The sequence below is a fragment of the Solanum tuberosum genome, unplaced genomic scaffold (genome assembly GCF_000226075.1).
Source record: "Solanum tuberosum cultivar DM 1-3 516 R44 unplaced genomic scaffold, SolTub_3.0 scf00026, whole genome shotgun sequence".
NCBI classification, from domain to species: Eukaryota; Viridiplantae; Streptophyta; class Magnoliopsida; order Solanales; family Solanaceae; genus Solanum; species Solanum tuberosum.
In genome coordinates this window covers 2,288,516-2,304,116 of record NW_006238952.1, presented here as the reverse complement: position 1 = coordinate 2,304,116, position 15,601 = coordinate 2,288,516, and the positions used below count along the sequence as shown (strand labels likewise).

At 32.1% G+C, this 15,601-nt stretch overlaps 3 protein-coding genes and 1 non-coding gene across 5 annotated transcripts; 3 read left to right on the top strand and 1 right to left on the bottom strand.

Annotated features, from left to right (window-relative positions):
- The first annotated feature begins 236 nt into the window (after window positions 1–236).
- On the top strand, window positions 237–3,437 carry LOC102596279 (lysM domain-containing GPI-anchored protein 1-like). Of its 2 annotated transcripts, XM_015306231.1 has the most exons (6): window positions 237–1,164; window positions 1,354–1,468; window positions 1,571–1,732; window positions 1,879–1,910; window positions 2,002–2,042; window positions 3,250–3,437. In XM_015306231.1, the coding sequence occupies exons 1-6, from the start codon at window positions 522–524 to the stop codon at window positions 3,289–3,291; spliced, it is 1,035 nt and encodes a 344-aa protein (XP_015161717.1). In that variant the 5' UTR covers window positions 237–521; the 3' UTR covers window positions 3,292–3,437. The 2 variants fall into 2 exon arrangements, with proteins under 2 accessions (XP_015161717.1, XP_006341613.1); XM_006341551.2 differs by lacking the exon at window positions 3,250–3,437 and having other exon boundaries at window positions 238–1,164; window positions 2,002–2,266.
- Window positions 3,438–5,389: 1,952 nt separating this feature from the next.
- Window positions 5,390–7,092, top strand: LOC102595945 (zinc finger protein CONSTANS-LIKE 16-like). The gene is made up of 2 exons (XM_006341550.2): window positions 5,390–6,545; window positions 6,694–7,092. The coding sequence occupies exons 1-2, from the start codon at window positions 5,583–5,585 to the stop codon at window positions 6,937–6,939; spliced, it is 1,209 nt and encodes a 402-aa protein (XP_006341612.1). The 5' UTR covers window positions 5,390–5,582; the 3' UTR covers window positions 6,940–7,092.
- Window positions 7,093–11,903: 4,811 nt separating this feature from the next.
- MIR319B (microRNA MIR319b) lies at window positions 11,904–12,076 on the top strand. Its single transcript, NR_127250.1, has one exon. It is a non-coding gene; the product is annotated as a microRNA MIR319b (primary transcript).
- A 1,910-nt stretch (window positions 12,077–13,986) lies between these two features.
- On the bottom strand, window positions 13,987–14,810 carry LOC102595607 (LOB domain-containing protein 41-like). Its single transcript, NM_001318635.1, is given in 2 exon segments — window positions 13,987–14,531; window positions 14,621–14,810. Coding segments are annotated over 2 exon segments (735 nt in total).
- Between the last annotated feature and the right edge of the window lie 791 nt (window positions 14,811–15,601).

Here is a 15,601-nt window from a genome sequence, read left to right as displayed (position 1 = left end):
CATATCTTGAATAGCTGCTCGATAACTTGAAGTTTTAGTATATGTATCCTCGCACACCTTTTTTTTATAAATACCCTGGATAAAAAAAGGTTGGTCAAACACTACTAAACCAAGGCGCGCATATATATCACATGCTATATCGCTTACCATAACATCTCCCTTTATAATGCCTCATGCCGTCACCTATGAGTCTGCATGGACTACGCTCTACAAATTTCAATAACATACCTAGTATAGTCTACGAAAAGAGAAAATAGTGGTATGCAAATCTAATTTGACAATATTTTAGCTTAAATTTTGAAAACTAGCTAGTGTGAATACACAGTTGTTTGAGCAAAATGTCTGACACTTGAAAATTGCCTGGTCCTCCAATATTTTGATGCCGTTGTTTTACTTTACTATTACAAATCCCAGTTATCTCTTTTCTGTCTCTCTGTCCTTGCAATAATTTCCTCACCTACCATACTTCAATTCAATTGAAAAAACACTGTCATTGTGTACCAAGAAAACAGATCAGAAAAATGACATGCAAATTTCTTGTTCTTATTTACCTCTTAATTTTATTTCTCGTACCAAAATGCATACTACCAAAATCAGTAATTGAACCATGTAGTGCATCTGATTCATGCCTTTCTTATCTCTCATATCGCGTTCCATGGGGATCCAAAATTTCCGAAATAGCTTTCAGATTCCGAATCAACGTCTCTGATCTCTTAGTAGCAAACTCTATCGACTCAAATCAACCAAATCAAATCCTATCCGAAAAATCATTATTAAAAGTACCAATTTCGTGTTCATGCGTGGATGGGATACGAAGATCTGTATCCACTTATTACACGATTGGTGCAACGGATACTTTGATGTCAGTATCGGAAGGGTATGGAGGACTTGTTAGTGCAGAACAAATAGGGAATGCTAATGGGATTGATGAAGAAAATACTTTATCAAGTGGACAGAGTGTTGTGATTCCTTTGCTATGTACTTGTTTTAATAATAGCAATAATGGTGCAGATAGTGTGTACATGTCCTATGTGGTGCAGAATGAAGATGAATTAACAAAAATTGCAACAGAGTATAGTGTAACAATTGGTAATTTGGAGTTCATAAATGGACTTGGCCAAACTCAAATTGATCCAGGGGATATTCTGGCTATTCCACTTGCTGGTAAGTAACCAAAACACACACACACACACCAAAAAAAGAAGAAAAAAAACGTGTTTTGTACTATTTTCTGATGAAGGATTCAATTGATTCCACCTACCATCCTCGTGTCATACTTATGCATAATGTAATACATGTAAAATTAAGATATTTCATATAGTAGTACTATTTTATTCATAATGTCCCCTGCAGCATGTTCATCAGCAAATCTGAATTGGTACAATGAAAGCCTAATAGTTCCCAAGGGTTCTTATGCTTTAACTGCTAACAATTGCATCAAATGTGGATGCAGACCTACTGATTTCAGGTAATCAACAATGAAATTAGTATAATGCTACAGATTTGCAATCAATTTAGTGATAAATTTCGTTTTTTTTGTTCTAATTGTTTTATGTTTGATCGAACATAGCCTGGAGTGTTTACCCTCAGGAATTGTGGAGAAATGTTCACATTTACAGTGCAAAGACTCCAATATCTTCATTGGAGAAGGACATGAAAATCATACAACATCCGGTTGCAATGTTACAGCCTGTATTTATCGTGGACATCTCGGAGGCAAAATATTTAGAAGGTATATACTCCCTCCGTCCCAAAATAAGAAATACTCTCTCTGGCCCAATTTATGTGAAAGAATTCAAAGTACGAGGGTCACAACACTTCATTGTCGATTTTAATTTGGATAAACTAGAGTAATATTTTTCTTTGTTTGGTTTGCAGTTTGGTGAATTCAACTGATGTCAAGTGTTTAGGTAATATTTCAGTTCATGGATATTTTTTTTAATCTTCTCAGTTATAATATTGGTGTTTTAGTTGTTTGATTACTTTTTGGGATGTGTGTAGGTAAAGAGAGTGAGGGTACAGGGTCACCAATGGAGTCTCCAGTAAGTAATTTGAGTCCATCACCATTATCTCCATCTCATTACTCACATTCACCCAAAAATCATTCATTAGGACTACTCAATTCCAGTTCTGCTCATAGACATACTCAAAAATCACTATCTCAACCATTACATTTTATAATCTTATTGGTTTTTGAGCTTGTCTTTGAAATATTCTTGTAAATAAAAAGATTATCTTGGAGTAAAAGGGATAATGAAAATCAAACTTCCACCTATGGTATAAAAGATTATTTTCTTTTTTTCCAATTTATATGGTACTTTTCACTTTTTCAATAATTACTTTGCCTAAGCTAAATTGAATTATATCAACTTAATATCTTTAAATTAACATTAAAATTAAAATATTAAAAAATATATGAAAACTACGAATATGCTGTATTTTCTTCTCATGTTAAGCAGATAAAAGAAATACACAATCTCAAAAAGCGAAAAATGCTACATAACTTAGAGATCATTAAACTATAGCTCAGTCCTGGTACATGGTAGGTGTGTGAGATTATTCTTCAATTATCCCTCCTATCGTTTTAGCTCTTTTTACGTCTATTAATAAAAAAGTACAAGGCATCATATAATAAATTGCCCAATATTTAATTTATAAGATATTTCTTGAGAATTTAGCATTATTAAAAAAAAAAGTAGTCCTTAAATAGTTGGAACTTGGAAACCTAATTATAATCGATAAAAAAAACAAATTGTTGCTAAAACGACAATACTTATTTTGAGACGGATAATATAGTTAACTAATTTGTTGGATCTTGATGAGTTCCAATCAGTTTCCACCGGCCTTAGTTTAACTGGTAATGTAGTCATTAATCAAGATGATGGGCACATGATGGCAATGACTCTGACTATACTGAATTGTGAGGTCCCCCATTAATCAAACTTAGAAACCATCTAATTTAGGGACCCCAATAGTGGGACAAAAAAGATAAAAGAGGTATTGTGTGTTTTTGGAACATAAATATTATTTGCTTGTGTTTAATTTAATATATAAGTTATGATACTGTAACTTTTATTTTTTAATAAAAGGTATATTCACGAAATAATATATAAATATGTCATTTAACTTGATCTCAATTGATATTTAAAATCATTAATTTTTAAATATATACCAGTAGACACTTATATACACTTGAATAAACAGACACATACATTTTACGTAATGTCTAGCAGTTACCTTGCATCACAGGTAAAATTGTGTGATTTTGAGGATTTGGTACACATGAATTAGACAGTTCTAACAACTTATTCACCACGTCAATTTGAGACAAGTGTCAGCATGTTTCTACCAGTACATTAATTTCATGCCTGTCTATTTTACTGTCAATTTATTGTTGTACCAAAGATTCTTTATATGAATGCCCATGACTTCAACAATTCACCTTCATCATTTTCTATCTTGTGTTCCAATTAATAAGATAATATTATTAAATCTATATTAATGGTGTAAAATTTATTCATATTATTAATACATTTTAATTTGTGGCAAGAGATTAATTATCTGCCTTTTTCAAAGTATTAATCTGGATTGTCATGGACAGTTACTTATGTTAACAGAAGAAGAAAAGAGATTGATGTATGTTTGTTGGCTTTAAACTTTGATAACAATTTATAAAAAAAAATTAGTTACAATCCGGAATTGCCATCAAAATTTATTTTAACACTTCGAGGGGTCGTTTGGTAGCTGGATAGAGTTATACATATATAAATAATGTGGGTATTAGTTATGTAGGTATTAGTAATGTGGGTATTAGTTATACAAGTATTAGTAATGTGGATATCAGTTATGCTAGTATTAACTATGCATGTATCAGTTATGCTAGTGTTAGCTATGCATAGTTTAGTTATGTAGGGTTTAGTTATGCATAAATTATTCATTTGGGTGTTGTTTTTTATATTAAAAATTAATAAAATTATATTTTTTTTAAATTATAACATTTTTTTACAATTATAGCCTTTCCTTCTTTAACTTTGTATTTAAATTAAAAATATTTCTTTAATTATGTAGAAGAAGAAAGTAGTCAAGTGGGAGTGATAAGGGTAATATTGTCATTTTAACTTTTTATCCATGTATTAGCTATACACATATTAATTATTCCACCTTCTACTCCGCATAAATAATACACAAATTTCCTCATAACTTATACATGTATTAGTTATACAAATTTCAAAATTGTCAACCGAACGTCGTATTAGTTTTATACATAAATAACTTTTTTTCTTATCCACCAACCAAACACCGTATTAATTATATACATGAATAACTTTTTTCTTATCCACCTACCAAACGTCGTATTAATTATATACATGAATAAAAAAATTTCTTATCCACCTACCAAACTCGTATATATATATATATATATACGTATAAGTTATACGGACTCTAATACATTGATAAAACTTGTTTTATCCAGCTACCAAACGACCCCTTACAATTATAAATTGTTTCAATTAAATACCCAAACATACAACAAAGTGTTCAAATTAAATATTTTTGGTTCCAATCATACGATATTCATCTCAATAAGTGTAAAACTCCGAACATTAGAAGCAAAAGTCTCTAATTGAAACAATTTGTGTTATGTGTTCAAATGCTCAATTGAAACAAATAATAATTCGAGCGTCTAAATGAAATATTGATAAGTTTATGTGACTCGCTATGTATTAAAATTTAAACCTAATATTTCTTATGATAAACTCCATATGTTTTCGTCTTTTGCATGTAAAAAATTGTGGATCTGGTTATCAAGATTCTGTTTCTTGATTTCTTACCACAAGAGTACTACTCCATCCATGGCCCATTATGCTTATAGCTGTTTCCAGATTTATTATTTTTTTTTAAATAAAAATAAATTAACATACAAATTAAAATTACCCTTTGAATAAATTTTGAGGCCATTTTAAAAATCTGTTACCATCCACTAGTGGATCAAGTGGAGGAGAACAATGGTTCAGATTTTCTCATCAAGCAAACATAAGTTGAAAGAGACAAAATAAAGGACCACACACACAAAAAAAACTTTTTAAAATTCTTATAACTGAAATAATTGAAATATAGAGACAAAAATGTCATAAATAACACTAATAGCAAGTCTTCTTCATTCACATATTAGAAATAGGTCCCATAAGAATCCTAAATTTAGACATTTAACCAATGAGAATACAGTGTTCAAGATGGATTTTAGAAATTCAACCAATCAACAATTAGATGTGCTAATTTATGGGACCCAAAACAGCTTAATCTTATTTTCTTCTTCAAGGAAAATATTAGCCAAAAGTGCATGGGCTCAACAAGTCGAAACAATAAACTGTTATATCATAAGCGGTTGTTGTGGGCACATAAAAATGAACAATTATTGTACTAACGGTCCTTTATATTATATTGAACTGTTCCGCTTTGTTTTTTGGGCTTGTTCAAATTCACTCTAATTAAATCCTCCGTAGCGTTTACCAATTTCACTATACTCTCCTTTCTTTTTGAAATTAGGATCTCGTTCTGATATTATACTAGGACGATTGTAAATGATGACTAGTGGAAGCAAGACGGCAAATGCTATTGGAGGAAAAACAGCTAGAGCTTGCGATAGCTGTTTGTCAAAGAGGGCTCGTTGGTTTTGCCCAGCTGATGATGCTTTTCTTTGTCAATCGTGCGATGTTTCGATCCATTCGGCGAACCAATTGGCGAGTCGCCATGAACGTGTTCGTCTCGATACATGTTCTAACAAATCTACCATTACCAAATTAGTCGACAAAACTCATCAACCTGCTTGGCACCAGGGATTTACTCGAAAGGCTAGAACACCGAGAAATGGAAAAAAGGCACAAATCAGGCAACGGAAAAAGAACGAGGAAAATCGGGTCCCGGAAATTGGCAGTGATGAAAATGAATTCGAAAACGAAGAGCAGCTGCTTTATCGAGTTCCGATTTTCGATCCGTTTGAAGCAGAACTCTGCAATGTGCCAGATGAAACTGGATCTATTGCTGATTTGGACATTTTGTTGAACACTGAAGATGCATGCGATGATTTGAACCTTCCTGAATTTCTTTCATCTGATATTGAGCTTGCTGAATTCGCTGCCGATGTTGAAACCTTGTTGGGAGGCGAAGAAGAACAGAGTACTCGGTTATTAAACGCGGATTTTGAAGATAACAAGGCGATTAAAATTGAAGTTGAAGACGAAGAAATGAGAGCTGTTGTTGCTTGTCATTTGGATCCTGAATTGGACATGGAAAGGGAAGGACTGAATTGGAACTTTGATGAATATTATGAAGAAAGAGTTGAGCAGAAAGTAATGGCAGCAGTAACAGAATTTGTCGCTAGTGCAGAGTACAGTGGTAGCAGTACTAAATCTGATGAAAAAAACAGACTGTTTCTCAGGCTTAATCATGAGGCGGTTATTAGTGCTTGGCCAAATCAATCTTCGCCATGGACTAATGGAATCCGACCCCATTTCAATCCTGATGACTACTGGCCCGATTTCTCGGTATTTTATTCTTCTTCCTCCACAATTATTGTTCGTGTTGTTGTATATAATAAAAGCAAAACAAAATTAGTGAGATATAAAACTTCAGAATAGAGGCAATTTTTTTTGTTGATTTATCATTGATATTTTTGTATATCTGTTGATTCAGGAAACATGTGGAGGTAATTTAGGATATTATGGGGGACATGTAAGAAGTGGCGATGGAGGAAGAGAAGCGAGGGTATTGCGGTACAGAGAGAAGAGAAGGACCAGATTGTTTTCCAAGAAAATTCGATATGAAGTTAGGAAATTGAATGCAGAAAAAAGGCCTCGGCTGAAAGGACGATTCATTAAAAGGAACTCATCGTCCTCCTTTTCAGTGCCTGGTTTTCCTTACATGATGAATAAACGATGATGGATGATGATTTGATCTTGTAGTTGATAGAGTTTGTATTACAACATCACCATTTTGCTTACACTAGCAATCTGGAATGACTTAGGTTCTTTTTATCATAACCTATATTGTTTTTATTCAATCAATAAAATAATTAATTCAGCTTTGGTTACATATATAATCTTAAGCAAATATATTTATTTTCCTCCCTATAAAGTATGCAATATCATTTTTACTTCAACGAATAAACTTGAAAATAAAAAAAAATATCTCAATCTGCAGCCACTTAATTAAATTTTAAAAGTTCATGCTACTAAACACTCGTTGTTAGATAAAGAGCTTATTAATATACCCTAATGACAATACAAAATCACCCAGCTAGTGCATGCATAATCAAATCGATAACAGATTGTATCAAGTCAAGCTACATCACATAAATTGGGATGAAGAGTTAGAGGAAATAAGAGTTCATGATCTTTAAAGGCGGTATATATACACGTGTCAAGTTAAAATTAATTCTGTGATTGAGGTTGATTAATATATACATATATATGTGTGTGTGTGGGAACTCGGAATAGACTGTAAACACAAATTGAGAGTGACACAAATTGTATCCATCGTTCCTTGTAATTCAGTCAGTTAAGACATGGGACACCCACCCCAATAAAACGTCGAATAATATTGCGCTCGCATTATTAATCATTAGACTACACTTTTGGTGCAAAATGCACCCCTCCTAAAATTTCATGATCTAAATAAAATGTCTTAGCACATATAATTATATATATTCCCATGAATTAGTAATTAGTACCACATTTTATTACGCTATTTTTTCCTGCAATTCTGATAGTTGATCCATTAATTGACTTCATATATGGAAATTACTTTGATTAAGATCTCAACATGTCAAAATTTTGCTTTTCCTGTATTGGAAGCAAATAATGCACTGTATGACCCAGTCAAATATATATGCTCCTTGTATTTAATTGGTCAATATATCCTATTAAATTAAGAAACCAAAAATAAGTAGAAATCGACTTTCATATACTAGAGAATTTTCGTCCTATTATATAATCGATCAAAGCAACAATTTTTTTTCAAAAAAATAAAACTCGTATCAAGAGCACCAAGTGCAAAGGTTGGACCCATTCCCATGGACAATACAAAAAAAAAAAATTGTTATGTCTGATCATGTGCACTAACAAGTAACAAGTTGTATTTGTTGCATATTAAAAAAACATAATACGCAGCAAAGATATTTGCAAGATAACTTGATAATATCTCTTTCTTTCGAGGGAAATTTATAAAAAATCTCACTAGCTCGTCACTTCCTTATGTGTTTGATACCATGAGTACATATTTAGTGTGATTCGCATGTATCTGAGATACAGAGCTATTTCAATTCCCATTTCGCTCATCTCTCTCCCAATTATAGTGTATCTGATAAAAAAAAAATGCATGTATCTAGGTATATTTTCCTCAATAAATAATAGGAAAGTCTTAATTAACGGTAAGATATGTAATTAGTTAAAGGAAAAATTACTTAAATACACAACTTATTTTACCATATTCTCTAAAATTCCTTATCATATGAAAAAATTACAAAAATTCTTACTCTCTCCTATTCTCGGATACATCACTTTACATGATGTATTGGTCAGATACATCATTTTACGTGATGTACCAGGACATACGCAATGTATCGGGATATTGAGTGGTGTATCCGAAACCTAGACGCGATGTATCGAAACGTGGAGGGATGTAGCCAAGACCGAGACGGGATGTATCGCGACATTTTGGGATGTATCCGAATTCCACTAAATTTAAGAAATTTTTGTAATTTAGAAAAAAGTATGAATAAAATGTAATTATCTTTTAATACTATAAAATTTGTGTAAAATTCCCTTATTTGAAAGTATAAATAAAACAAAAATTAGTATATATAATATGGATATACGTCTAATAAGATAGTTTATCCTTCTTTGAAACTCTACACTTCTCATTCTCGTGGGCCTTGGCCCATTTATCATGTCGGATCATTGAACTCTATTTAATAAACGAAATAGTAAAGTTGCAAAATATTTCTTGACACATTAAATAATTAAATTGTGTATAAACCAAACTGTGTATATTCCTCTTCATACATAAAATATCAAGATCTAAAAGAAGGGATGATATGATAAATGCTAAATTATGATCATAATTTAAGAAAATTTTCAGTATCTCTTTTCTCTGTGAGGGCTCAATATGTCTCATGAAATGAAATCCGACAAGCGAAAAAGAAACAAAATTGAACCATACATAGTACATGCCTGTGCCTGTGAAGCAAAGTTTGTTTATTACTTTTTTCAAAAAAAGGCTTAATGCATAGTCATCCTCTTAAAATTATCATGATTTTCTATTAAGGTTGGTTTCAATTGAAAATCTCAAACTCTAATTAAGTTTTTCATTTAGACACTTTCATTCAAATTTTGAAAAAAATAATTGTGTGTGATTCATCCGTCTATTAAATAGTTAAGTTAACCATTCACAATATGTTATTTTCTTTAATTATACACATCAAACTCAAATAGAAAATGTTGGGGGTTTACATCTTATTGAAATGAATGCATATAATTAAAAAAAAATGACATATTTTATATAGTTGATATACCTATCTAATAGACGAATGAGGGGGTTGTTCAGGTAAGTGTAAATATGTGACACTCTTGTCTTACTCGACCTCAAAAGTTAACTTGTATTATGAGTGAAAGATTATCCAAGTCCATATAAACAGATTGTCAATCCATTTTGAGAACCAATGTCGAATCTAACCCACTATTACATCCCTTCACACCAAGGCCCAATTGGAGCCCAAACGGGGATGGATCTGCCTCTGATACCATGTAAATATATCACATTTAGAACTAACTCAACCCCAAAAACTAGCTAATGAGGGAGGATTATCCAAGTCTATATAAATAAACAGTCAGTTCATTCCCCAACCAATGTCGAACTTTAACCCACACTAACAGTAAACATCCTTCAACTCCAACTTTAAGGTTGTGAGGTGAGTCACCAAGTGAACGAAAAGGAGAGACCTCCTAAAGAGGGTAGAAAAAAATAATAGTCAAATGAGAGAACACACTAATTTTTCTTTCAAAATTGAACTAAAGAGTGTAATTAGAACAGTTTATTAAAATTTGAGATGTTCAATTAAAACATGACTTAGTTCAATATCTAAATAAAATATCCCGATAAATTTTAGAAAGTATACCATGCCTTAAAAGTATAAAGGGAGAGAAGAAGTAAATCCAAAAATAAGGTCATGTCACAATCTCAGGAATAGGGGAATCCTAAAAGGTTAGAAGGAAGACAAATACAAAAGATTCAAAACATTCATACAAACAAGGGAAGGACGATTTAATTAGTCACGGAGGGACCAAACAAAATACTAACGACCTCAGATTGTTGTCTCATTCTTTTAATTCATCATTTCGACAACACTTTGACGTTAAAAGTTAGCGATTTATCAATAAGTAATGTTGCATCGTAATCATAATTAATGCAATTAAGATACTAATAAAAAAAGACAATTGTCATTGCTGGATGAAGATTGTTGAGATAATTACCCAATTCCATATATAAGGAGATTATAAGGTACGTAGAAAATCGAATCTTCGCCCGTAAAAGTTATATTTAAAATATTATTAAGATAATTTGAGATTTAATTAACAACACTATGTAATATTGACTAGTAGATTTCTTTAAAATTTTAATTAATTTAATCATGGAAAATACATTCTAGAAAAAGTGCATCGGCCCATCCCAACCCATGATGTATATATGTATCATTTGTTAAACATCAGTGTATATATATACCGTTATTTAATGAATGATAAATTTATTCTAAAAGTATAAAATTGAAAGATATATTTATACATTTTTTTCCCATTTTTGAATACATATATTCACTTCATTTAACAAATGATGCATATTTATTATTATCGCTATTGATGTGAACATGTATGCTCCCTCATTGTAAACATGTTCATCAAGAAATTAAAAAAAAAAACAAAAAACTAAATGATGCACGCGTAGCTCCATTCAAGCATTATTACAAGAGCAATTTTAGTACGGCTAGATTTAGTCAAAGATTTTATTTTTTTACTACGTATGTGATACAAGTAATGTTACTAATGTACTACACCAGCTTTTCTTTCCCATGTAGAGTCATATCAAGTGACAAAAGCAAACGACAAAGAGAAGCTTGATCACGTCACATAAGTTAGTTTGATTTGATACGAAGTTTAAGGAAAAAAAATAAAATTTGAAACTTAGGATTTAAAATAAGTAGTATGTATTTGTATGACGACTATAAATTATTTCATTAAAGATAAATTGAGTATTTTAAAGTTAAATTGCTACTTAATAAAGAAACAACAAAGGGTCAAATATACCCATGTACTATTAGAAATAGTTTAAATATACCCTTCGTTATACTTATGTCTAAATATACCCCTCCAGTTATTCGAGGGGTACATTTAAACTAATTGTAAATATGGGTATATTTGATCATTTGTTGATAAAGAAATGTGTCATTTATTTTTTGGACTGACCAAAAATGAAAGTAAGTCGTAAATGAATTGAGCATCAGCTTCTTCAGCCAAAGGATCCATTAGGCAATAGACAGAGGCTTGTCTGCATGAATCATGATTCCCAAACTTCAAAAAATGATTAGAAGTGGCATAGCTATGTTGCCTATTGTTATAGGTTACTAGGTAGCTCAAAGATTCCATACCTACCTACCCTACCATTTTATCTAAGTCCAACTTCATGTATAAATAGCTGATGGGAGGGAAGCTTCAAGTTCCACATACACACACTAAAAAGAAACAAAAAGAGAGAAATGTTGTTCCACTAGTAAGTTTTTTCTTCTGTTTTCCATCCGTTCTCCGGAGTCCACATTCTCAACTAGTAAGTTAAGAATGTGTAGATTTAAGTAGGAGCTCCTTTCAGGCCAAGACCGAGGGACGAGGAGCGGCATGAGCTGCCTAGTCATGCATATTGGTTAACCTTAACAAACATATATATAGAGTGTTAAGAATAACCAGTTGCATGCCAAGGGAGCAACTACTTCCGCTAACTTGTCTCACTTATTGGACTGAAGGGAGCTCCTACTAAATTTCACATATCATACAATTCGTTCATAGTTAAATTAACTAAATAAAATATGATAATTTTAACCTTAGCTTGTTCTAGCTAGTTTAGCAGTACTAACATTTTGATAATATAGTGAGTAAGAATTTTATGCTCTAGTAGTTAGGCAACTTTTCAATCGACTTCTCCATGGCTCTCAATTTTTTCGATAAAGGTAATCTCTTTCTTTACTTATATACCGTTGCTTTAATTGCAGTATATATATATACAAAAAAAAAAACAGTATATATTATACATATATGTATCAGTGATACTCTTGTTAATTAAACATGAAAAAAAATAATCTCTAATCATTGTGGTGGCAGAGGTTGAAAGATAGACATCAACAAGGCGTCGAGGAACTCAATTAAGATGAGAAATACAATGTATATAGAATATATACATTCTAAGACATTAATTTGTTTGGACTTACTCTTTTGTATACTACATGTTGTGTAGCATAAAAGGCAATATTTAGTTGGGACTCAACCCATTTGTTTTTGGGTTGGTTGTGTATGTAATTAAGATGATTTTGGGCCTAGTCAGCTTCATATTTTGGATGGATTCACACATACAAATGCATATATAAAAGCCCAACTCAGTAGCATACAAGTTGAGAGCTCAATGAGTAATTATGATCATACAATTATCCACTTGTACCTAGTTAGCTTGGACGGACCTATAATAGAACTTGATTTCTTATATTATTATACGTGTATTATCTCCTAACAACAATGTATTCCTTATTGGATGAATTATTGGTATCGTTAAGCCTACACATTTGACTTGGACAAATTATGCTGAATCCGATGGCAATATACAAATTTTTAATTAGACCTAATGAGAAATCAATCAACATAGGCTTGTTTGGTCACGAAAGTTTTCCTTTTTTTTTTATCAAACGCCCACTTAAAATAGTCTTGATTAGTCGATTGCCTAGCTAGGTACAATCATGATGTAATACTATTACAATTTGCATTGGTAAAAAAATCTATTAACCGACGAATCCAAAAGCGGTTAGAGAGAACCAATTACCTTTACAACTCAAAATAAACAAACATAGATAATGTCAAAATATTTGTGATGATAACATGACAAAAAATATTGTTTCTTTTGTACGTTATAAAAGGTGAATAAACCAGAAACTTCGATGAAACAAATAAATTAATTGATCAGAATTTTTTATTGTAAGGGATATAATTTATCATCTTATAAACCAACTACCAAGTAAATGAAAGGTAGCTATTCGTAACACACCAAACATATTCTAGTTTTTCTTAAAATATTAAGAAACAGCCAAACATATTATGAATTTGACCGTAAGTTTAACTTCTCAATGGAGCATAATTTCAACTAAATAGAACCTAGCTACACATCACAACTGGTACTAAAGTAAATTCAAAAATAATTATTACTGTATTTGAATACAAGTTCATCCATTTTCCTATTTGATTGGAGATATTAAATAATTCTGAGATTATTTGTTCCATTAAATATCGTGTTCCGTTATTTATATATTAGTGATGAGATAACTTAACTCATATACATGATAAAATAACTTATCGCAGAAAAATCTATCTCAAAATAACTTGTACCCCACCCACGAAAAATAAATAGTTTCGAGATAAGGAAGGGTAAATGTAACTTAGATTTGTATAATCATATCTCTATATCTAACATTCACATTCCACATGGACTTCTTTTACTGCAAAAAGAATTACTAAAAGAAATACAAATCTACTTAGGAATAAACTCTAATAATATAAATAAAAAAAACCACCTTCCAAAAACTAGGGGCTCTCACAGGATTATCTTAAATTTAAACCCGTCAAAACAAGCTCCAACAGTTCTATTATACACGTGGCCTCATCCAGGCCGTTCATTCGTTCATCAGCTTCTCATCAACGGTAACAACCCCAGCGTTAGTTCCAAGCCAACATCGCTCGAAGCTGGAAAGGCTTCAACAGTCTCCACCGAGCCGCTATCCACATCACCGCTTTCTCCTTCCCGGCTCGGCTCTTCCGTCCGCTGTTGGCTCAGACCCGAATTAAGGCTCGGCGACCCGACAGCCTCTTCCTCCTCTTTATGACACCAACTCCACATCACCCTAGCCGCATCGTCAACGTCCGGCGACTGGTTCCTCGGCTCCGGCTTAGCCGATACCCGCTTAAACCGGGTTTTCGACTTAACTTTGTGCAGATCGGGATCAGAGTTATTTTCTCTAGACACGTGGCGAATATCACATGCTTTAAGCGAAGGGCTCGTTGCATCTGCAGCCGAGTCGACTGAAAGTTTAACAATCGGCGCACCGTTTAGAACGGCTTCAACAGCAGCTTGACAGAGAGGCCAGTTGCCGGAAGTTAACAAACCAGTAGAACCGTAAATTGGATTTACAATACGGCCACAAGCTTCATACAACAACGATCTGAAAATAGCTGCAATCAACAAAATCAAAAATAATCATGATCACATCTAATTAGTACATTTTTGCTACTTATAAAATTATATGCAAAATTTTACTAACCAGGACGCAAATGGTCAGGTCCAGAATTGATGAGATTGAGAAGCCCAGCACGGCCATAAAACTTAGCGAGGAAAAGAGTGGCGTTGGATTGAGCTTCTGGAGATTGTATCCATTGAAGACAAGGTTTAATGGAGCATTTTTCATTGCAACCTTTCCGGAGAACCCGGCAACCATTACAGCTTAAACGCATAGTAGCTTAATAGAGAAGAAAGATCAATTTTGTGGGAGAAATGGAAGAGTTGTTTATGGAGTTGAGAAGGAGAAAGAGTTGATATATATATTGTTGAAGAAGGAATTGATTTTCCATGTGAGGGGATTGGAAGTTATAAGGGGCGCCCGCAAGTGGTTTTAGAACAGTGGTATCCTGGGAATATTTCAAATCATTTAGCTGTTTCAAGTATTTCGGAAAAGCTTATTCACCCACTTTTCAAATATATATTACTCATATTTTAATTTTTAATTGACATTTTATGCATACGACACTACTTGTGAGCTGCTTGTTAAAAATAATTTGCAAAAACCACGTGTAAGTTGCTTAAAAAATCTGCTTACAAAGTTAGATGTAAGTTGTTAATAGAAATTTCAAATTTACTTACAAAGTTATTTATAAGTTAGCAATTTACTAAACTATTTATAAATTATGAAAGTAATAAATAAATAAATATTCGTAATTACATGTATTCAAAGAACTCTCTATTCTTTTCATTGTCTTGTGAGTTTTGGATGCTTATATGTTATTTTCTTTATGAATGATCCATAAATAGGGTTGTATTTTTCTTAACTTGTAATGGTGTTACCCATTTCCCAAACATCTAATATACCTCCTCTTTAAGAAAGGGATCTTCTTACATCTCGTGTATAATCCGTGGAGGAGCTAGGTAGGGTTTGTGGTTTTGAACGAATTCAATAGTTTTTTTGTAGATTCTATATTTGTATTAGAAAAATAAATACATATATATATATATATATATATATATTACT

Bases quoted from the DNA above. Each gene is read 5' to 3' on its own strand.
- LOC102596279 (XM_006341551.2), top strand. From the start codon at position 522: ATGACATGCAAATTTCTTGTTCTTATTTACCTCTTAATTTTATTTCTC. The intron at 1,165-1,353 runs GTAAGTAACCAA...TGTCCCCTGCAG, and splicing joins TCTGGCTATTCCACTTGCTG to CATGTTCATCAGCAAATCTG. The intron at 1,469-1,570 runs GTAATCAACAAT...GATCGAACATAG, and splicing joins TGCAGACCTACTGATTTCAG to CCTGGAGTGTTTACCCTCAG.
- LOC102595945 (XM_006341550.2), top strand. From the start codon at position 5,583: ATGATGACTAGTGGAAGCAAGACGGCAAATGCTATTGGAGGAAAAACA. The intron at 6,546-6,693 runs GTATTTTATTCT...CTGTTGATTCAG, and splicing joins ACTACTGGCCCGATTTCTCG to GAAACATGTGGAGGTAATTT.